The following is a 7,864-nucleotide window of genomic DNA, read 5'->3' on the forward strand; positions in this document are numbered from 1 at the left end:
CAAGTAAATTTCCCTTTAATGAATTAAAAATGATTAGTTAATAAGTTGAATTATACAAGTTTGATTAGCAATTTTGTAGTTATAAATACAAAAAGAGTGATATTTAAATATACAGTTTGTTCACTTTTTATTTAGTACTTCAACTTGAATTATTTTAGTTTTATTTTATTTTATGGTAAACTTTTTTTATATATTTAAATAAATTTTAATAATTATATGTATGATCAAAATTTCAATACATAGTCTTTTTATCACAAATTTTTTTTTTTTTTTTTAATTAATGTATGAGGAGTCCTCTACTAAGAGTTCGCTTTGAGCCTTCAAAATGTCAAAGCTAGCCCTAAAGTTAACTGTTATATAAATTAAAATTAAGAAAATTCAATCTAATTATATTAAAATAAATTTTTAAATATAAGGAAAATGTTGAGTTTTCATATAATTTTATTTTTGAATGCAGAAATAATTTTTAAAATATGCTGCTTGAGACGGCGTTGCTTGAGTCGGCGTTCCGAAATAACCATGTTCAAGATTGCAACCAACCTTGACCATTCTTCGAACCCAAAACTCCAGACTGTGATTAAGCAATTGAAGACATGTTCAAGCTTCAAACACATCGAATCAGCGTATGCCTTCATGTTCAAGACCAACGCAAACGACGACTGTTTCTTCATGAACCAATTCGTCACCGCTTGTTCGACCTTTTGTCGAATCGATTATGCACTTCTTGCCATTACCCAGATGAAAAAACCCAATGTGTTTGTGTATAATGCAATGATAAGAGGCTTTGTTCACTGTTCTTCTCCGATTCAAGCTCTACAACTTTACTTGGAGATGTTGAGAGCCCACATTTGCCCCACTAGTTATACATTTTCGTCGATCGTTAAAGGTTGTGCATTAATATCAGCTTTTCAATTTGGAGAATCTATTCATGGGCAGATTTTGAAAAATGGTTTTGCTTCACATTTGTTTGTTCAAACTGCTTTGGTTGATTTTTATTCAAATTTGTGTAAAATGGTTGAAGCGAGACGGGTGTTCGATGAAATGCCTGAAAGAGATGTTTTTGCATGGACTACGATGGTTTCGGCTCATGCTCGGGTTGGGGATTTGGGTTCTGCTCGATGGTTATTTGATGAAATGCCTGAAAGGAACTGCGCTTCGTGGAATACAATGATTGATGGGTATGTGAGAGTGAGGGATGTAGAATCTGCGAAGTTATTGTTCAATGAGATGCCCAAAAGGGATTTAATTTCTTGGACAATGATGATCAATTGTTATTCGCAGAGTAAGCAGTATATTGAAGCATTGGCCATTTTTAATGAGATGAAGAGCCATGGGATCAGCCCTGATGAAGTGACCATGGCTACTGTTGTCTCGGCTTGTGCCCATATTGGTGCTCTGGACTTGGGAAAGGAAATTCATCTTTATGTAATGCAAAATGAGTTTGATCTCGATGTTTACCTTGGGTCTGCGTTAGTCGATATGTATGCAAAGTGTGGGAGCTTGGATAGATCCCTTTTGGTGTTCTTCAAGTTGCGTGAAAAAAATCTTTTCTGTTGGAATTCAATAATTGAAGGGCTTGCTGTACATGGTTATGCAGAAGAAGCATTGGCAATGTTTAGTAGGATGGAGAGGGAGAAGATAAAGCCGAATGGTGTTACTTTTATTAGTGTTCTTAGTGCTTGTACTCATGCAGGACTAGTTGAAGAGGGCCGTAGGAGGTTCCTAAACATGACACATGATTTTTCCATTCCTCCTGAAATTCAACACTACGGGTGCATGGTTGATCTATTGTGTAAGGCTGGTTTGATCAAAGATGCATTGGAATTGATACAGAGCATGCAAATTATGCCAAACTCTGTTATTTGGGGTGCTTTACTAAGCGGGTGTAAGCTTTACAAGAACTTGGAGATAGCTCAAGTTGCTGTCAATAAGTTGATGGTTTTGGAGCCAAACAATAGTGGGTATTACACCCTTATGGTTAACATGTACGCTGAATCAAATCGATGGAATGAGGTTGCTAAGATTAGATCAACCATGAAGGTACAAGGTGTAGAAAAAACATCTCCTGGATCCAGTTGGATTGAAATGGATAGCAAGATTCATCTGTTTGCAGCTTCTGATAAATCTCACCCGTATTTGGCCAAAATATATGTGGTGCTCGGTGAACTAGACGGGCATCTGAAGCTAGCTGGCTATCAACCTGAGGTTGGGTTTATGTAGTGGTTTGTTTTGAACAATGAAAATGTCATTTGAAGACATTGTGTTTGTGAAGCAGATACAATAGTGGGTTTACACCCTTCTGGTTAACATGTACGCTGAATCAAATCGATGGAATATTTGTGTATGAATATTTGTTCTGGATATACTATTTTCTTCTAGTGAAAATGGCCTGATGGTATGTCATGTTGCAGAAATGTATAATAATTTGGGAGCTCAGCCTGGGTTGTTAGGACCACCTCCAAACCCACAGCGAAATCCATTTGGGAATGCATTTGTTGGAGCTGGTTCAGGACTCATAAGAGGTGGACTAGGTGCTTATGGAGAGAAAAATTTAGGATCAAGCTCCGACTATGTGCAAAGCAATGTAAGTTGTATGATAAGACTGAATTTTGAACTCCTATTATAGTTAGGTTGTGAAAGAAAGGATGATGATGTTGAATTAATAACAATCTCTAGTTATGTGATGGATTGGAAGGTATTATTCAGGGGCTATATCCTGCATTTTTTAGGACCCCTTAATTGATATATTTGGTTTCAAAAGTTTATGGATCTATGTCGCTTTTTGACGTGTCTAGGGAAGGGTTTTTAGGGGAAGCCCTATGGCCTGAAATCCATTTTGTCAAATAAGGCGATGACCTTCTTCAGCAAATGTCTTTGGGTGATGGGCATTTGAGCTCCTGCTTGGTTGCCACTTCAATTTTAGGGAAGGTAGATTTGTTGTGGAATTGAATTTATCCATTTTTTTCCACACGTGTAACACACAACCGAAGAAAACATACTGAGGTTTTCCGTCAAATTTGAGAGTTTTTTTTATGTGATTTTCATCTTATATTTACATAAGAGCTTAATATTTTTACGTGCGATTTCCATTTTTTGCTCTTAAAATCTATTCCTTTTTTCTAAAAGTAGCACATAGCATTGCCGTTTCTGTAGCCATTATGTTAACTTATTTCTGAGAACAAATTATGCTTCAACAGGTGCATTCAAATGTATTCGAAAATGCCTTCATTTTACCAATTTTATTTGTTCTGAAGGATGACATTTGTATATGAATGCTGAGGAAAACACAATTAACTCAAGTCCTATCTAATGTAAAAGCTAGGAAAAAATTGAACTTCTACTGGACATTTTATTTCCCATGGTTAGTATTTTCAAAGAAATGAAGTCCTTCACCCCTCCACCGGCAAATGTGTTACTTATAGTAGAATAGAAAAGCTTATTTTTAGAATGAGTTCAGCAACATGTTCTCAAAGGGTATTGCATAGTGCGACATATGCACATCTACTGGTTGTTCTATAATTGGATAAAAGCACTGTCATAATGATTTTAACATTCTAGGTACCAGTTTTTTTGTGTTCTGTGATCATTAATAATTTTGATATTTAATTTTGAGGTTTGTTTATTCACAAATTCAATATTTTCTTTAATGGACAGATAACTAGGTACTTCTCTGATCCCCAATACTATTTTCAAGTTAATGACCATTACGTAAGGAACAAATTGAAGGTTGTTCTCCTTCCATTTCTGCACAGGGTAACTACTAATTCCACTATTCTCTTACCCTCTAGTTGGTCAATTATTTCTTCGACAGCTGTTACCATTTTCTTATTCTCCAATCCTTTAGGGCCATTTGACAAGGATAACAGAGCATGTGGGGGGAAGGCTTTCCTATAAGCCACCAATTTATGATATAAATGCTCCAGACACATTCCATTCATGGTGTTTGGTACCTATGTTATTCTTGCTGGCTTCTCGTTGGGTCTCCATGAAAAGTAAGTAGTTGCATCACTGTAAGTTGGCCATTTTTTTAAAAATAACGCGCCCAGGCCCCCCCCCTTTTTCTATATTAAATGGGTTCTTGAAACCAAATAAACATGATTTGCCTTGTTTACATCCAAATTGAGCTTTGGTTGGCCCCCTACATTACGCCCTATCTTTTAGCATTGGCAAAGGGTTTGTTGTTTTTACCTAGCAAAATGAAGCAAGTTGACCTTTGTTCTTAGAATAGTAAGGTTTGTTTGGCTCAGTGCTGTATGCAAGAATAGAAGTGCATGCGTGGCATCTAAGTGAAAAGCTAGAGGGGGGAATCACTATGGCAGTAGTTCAACAAATACTTGGTACACACCCACCCCCCCCCCCCCCCCCCCCCCCCCCCCCCCCCCCACAACACACACACACAAAAAAAAAAACAAGAGTATGCTTTCTGTAAATGATGATTCTCCCACTTGCCATAAACTGGGAATTGCGCCTATAGTGTTAGGTGACCTCATACCTGTTACAAAGTATGGTGATTTTTTTTGTTAATTCAATGATGACACTGTTTGGCCTTCTTGCTTTTGAACTTGAGTCTTCTGTCATGTGATCTGGAATTAAATGATATTATTTTGTTCTACGTTATCTCTCTCTCTCTCTCTCTCTCTCTCAGGTGTGGTGTTTATGATATACATCTTCATTTTGTTGGCAGGTTTAGCCCAGAAGCTCTGAATTGGCTGTTCATTAAAGGGTTGGTGGGGTGGTTCTTGCAAGTTTCCCTGTTGAAAATGTCATTGTTTTCATTCGGTAGTGGGGAGGCGCCCCTGCTGGACATAGTGGCATATGCCGGGTATACTTTCACAGGTATGTGTCTGGCTGTCTTGGGAAGAATCATGTGGAGCTACTCATACTACTTTTTGATGCCATGGGCGTGCTTGTGCATGGGAATCCTCTTGGTAAAGACAATGAAGAGAGTTCTTTTTGTGGAGGTGAGGACTTATGACTCGAGCAGGCGTCATTACCTCCTGCTCTCCATTGCTTTGGCTCAATTCCCACTTTTCATTTGGCTTGGCAACATTAGTGTTAATTGGCTTTTCTAAAGTCCTACTCTCTGGCTATGGTGTTGCGAGCAAACAATTTTGTCTGTAAGTGTCTACGGAGTGTTTTTTACAGGCATTTTTGTTTTGTAATTTTGGTTGATCTCTTGAGTTGTTCCATTTTGATTTCTTATTCAATTTATTCACGTGAATGCCTGGATTTAACAACCAAGTAATATTGTTCTTAGAAGCTGAAAACATCCTAACTACCTTGGCCTAGCTGAACTTTCCTGGTTTGCCTTGTTGGTGTATGTTGCATTGTTTATTTTTTTTCAATTAATATTTGTTTAAAAAAACTATTTAGTGGGCTTTTAGACTAGAGATTCTTAAAATAAATAAAAATAAAATGAATGTTTAATAGAATTTTTTTTGAATAATTGGGGAATTTTCTTGATTATATTCAATAAAATATCTAATTACGGAATTTCAAAACTATGCATTCCCACTAATTCCTCAAATACTAGAGGGGTCAAACTCAATCTGAACTTGGGAACCCATCTAATCATGCTCACTTGGTATCTGTCCAATTTGTAAATGAATTTAATTGGAAATGAGCCGTAGCTCGAATTGGTTGGCTCGAATTTGCTCAAAAGAGGGAGAGAAGAGAGGAAGAAGAGAGGAGAAAGAGACAGAGGAGAAAGAGGGAGAGAAGAGAGGAAGAAGAGAGGAGAAGAGAAAGAGGAGAAGAGCCAGCACCACCGCCGTCGCCGAGGATCGTCGCCGGCCGTCGCCTCGTCGCCCGCTGTCGCTGCTCGTCGGCTCTGCCTTGCCTCCGCCCCCCGCCTCCAACCCCATTTGTTGGGCCCCCTCCAGTCCCTCCTCCTCCTCCTCCTCCCCCTCCCCCTCCTCCCTCCTTCCTCCTCCTCCTTCCTTCTCTTCTCCTTCTCTGCTTCTGATTCGAGCCAATTTTGAGCTCCACCTTTCGAGCTACGTAGCACTATCGGAATTTAATTGGGTTGCATTTTGTGAATCTAAATATTAAAAGGATTGGATATGGATATATGGATATTCATTTATTGGTACCAACACATCTACTCAATGATACGAATCAATTTGGCAATTAGGTTGAAAGTCAAAAAGTTAATTTTTTGACTTTTTTAAGTCACTTGTCCGTTTATTTTTTAGTCAAAAAATTAGTTTTTAACTTACTTTCTAAAATAGAGTAGTGCTATTAGCATCTCATAAATTATTTTAGACCTTCCATTTCTTTGGACCCACACTTATAAATTTTGAAACTCTTAAAAATTTCTTTCTTTCCCCCCCAAAAAATAACAAAATTATCCTTGTGAAAATATTTCACCCATTGAATGCACACTCCTTATACTCCTAAAAAACCCCACTTCTAAAAAGCCCCTAACAAAGCCCACAAAGAAGAAGAGAAGGTAATGTGATTACTATCTCTGCTGTTTCATCCATCATTGTCACAGTTGGTATGCTCTCTCTCTCTCTATATATATATACACATAATTTCTTAGTTTTCTCATAATAATTTCTTTTCTTGCAGAAAAAAATTATAATAATTGTAGACACTCCCATTTTTGACTACCCGCAAGACTTGGACGCTTTGTTTTGTGCACTCGATGATGAAGTTGCGTTGTGTGTGATTCGAAGTCTCAACGAAGGAATGTAGGCTCGTGCTCCAAGACCAATCCTAAACCTTTCATATTTATACTATGTTTACCCCCAAAATTCATTTTTTTGAACAATGTGTCCCCCTACATTAAGTTTAAAACAGTGGAACAAGAGAACATATTGGGAGCTAGTCGAACCACATTGGGAGCCAGCCGTAGCTATTGAGAGCCAGCCGACTCTCGATAGCGAGAAACACCATTCTAGGAGGGAATGGGCCAACTGTCATTTTTGAAGATATTTTTGACCTTTTTAGCTAAAATTCTATAAATACGAGCTCTTGGCTCTGTTTTGGGGGTTGAACAATTTCTAAAGAGCCTATACACACAAGAGAGAGCTTCTTCTTCCTATACAAGTTACCTTTAAGCAAACCTATCTCTCTTGACTAACATCCATACATCATATACCACCTTAGATCATAACCTTAAAGCCTTGGTTGAGGCTTGTACATCACAATTCAAACTTGAGAGTATGCTTGAACCAAGTTTGTGTTACAAATAAGAGCTTGCTTTCTTGGAGAGGTATAACTTGCCACCTTCTCTCTTACTTATTTTTTTATCTCTTGTTAGCTACTTCTTGTGTTTTTGTGCTGTCTTGAGTCCTTTTCAAGTGTTTAAACTTGGGCTTGGATAGCTACTAAAGGGTAGAAAAGGTTAACACCTTCTCTTGCACCTTATTTCATAGCTCAAGCCCTTGTTTTTACACTCTTTTCTTTAATTCACAAACTGACTTTCAGAGGTTAAAAAGGGCTGGAAAACATGGTTTAAGGTTTCAAAAAGTGGAGGGGTTGGCCACCTCTCCTTGTCTTTGTTTACTAGTTTGTATCTCCTTGCTTTTGTCTACCTTTTTGTGTACTTTTAATACACTTTTAGCCATTGTTTTTTTTTTTTTATGCTTTGAGGCTATTTAGGGCTGTCCTAATTTAGTAAATTAGTTTATGCTTTGAATATTTTCTTGTTGTATTATAAGTCCTCATATCTTACTTGTTGTGTTATATTGTCCATGGCTCTTCTTTGCTTGGTTTTTATGTCAAGAGTTTCATTTTAATAATCAATCTCGCAATCATGTCTGCAACCTCCCCCCTTTCTTCTTTTCTTCTCTTGTTTGAGAGTTATTTCAACCGATCGATGGTTATTCAAAATATAAGCTAGAGACCATGCTCAATG

At 37.5% G+C, this 7,864-nt stretch overlaps 2 protein-coding genes across 2 annotated transcripts; both read left to right on the top strand.

Moving 5' to 3' along the window:
* The first annotated feature begins 459 nt into the window (after positions 1-459).
* LOC114309815 (basic helix loop helix DNA-binding superfamily protein) lies at positions 460-2,682 on the top strand. The gene is made up of 2 exons (XM_028255630.2): positions 460-2,310; positions 2,412-2,682. Exon 1 carries the CDS (start codon positions 520-522, stop codon positions 2,218-2,220), a length of 1,701 nt encoding a protein of 566 aa, XP_028111431.2. The 5' UTR covers positions 460-519; the 3' UTR covers positions 2,221-2,310; positions 2,412-2,682.
* On the top strand, positions 2,272-5,320 carry LOC114309816 (uncharacterized). Its single transcript, XM_082903135.1, is given in 5 exon segments — positions 2,272-2,584; positions 3,655-3,753; positions 3,845-3,923; positions 3,926-3,992; positions 4,685-5,320. Coding segments are annotated over 5 exon segments (825 nt in total). The 5' UTR covers positions 2,272-2,392; the 3' UTR covers positions 5,073-5,320.
* Positions 5,321-7,864: the final 2,544 nt, after the last annotated feature.

This window comes from Camellia sinensis, chromosome 13 (assembly GCF_055761805.1).
Source record: "Camellia sinensis isolate YWXY chromosome 13, ASM5576180v1, whole genome shotgun sequence".
NCBI classification, from domain to species: domain Eukaryota; kingdom Viridiplantae; phylum Streptophyta; class Magnoliopsida; order Ericales; family Theaceae; genus Camellia; species Camellia sinensis.

Coding starts and splice junctions, on each gene's coding strand:
- LOC114309815 (XM_028255630.2), top strand. CDS start 520: ATGTTCAAGATTGCAACCAACCTTGACCATTCTTCGAACCCAAAACTC.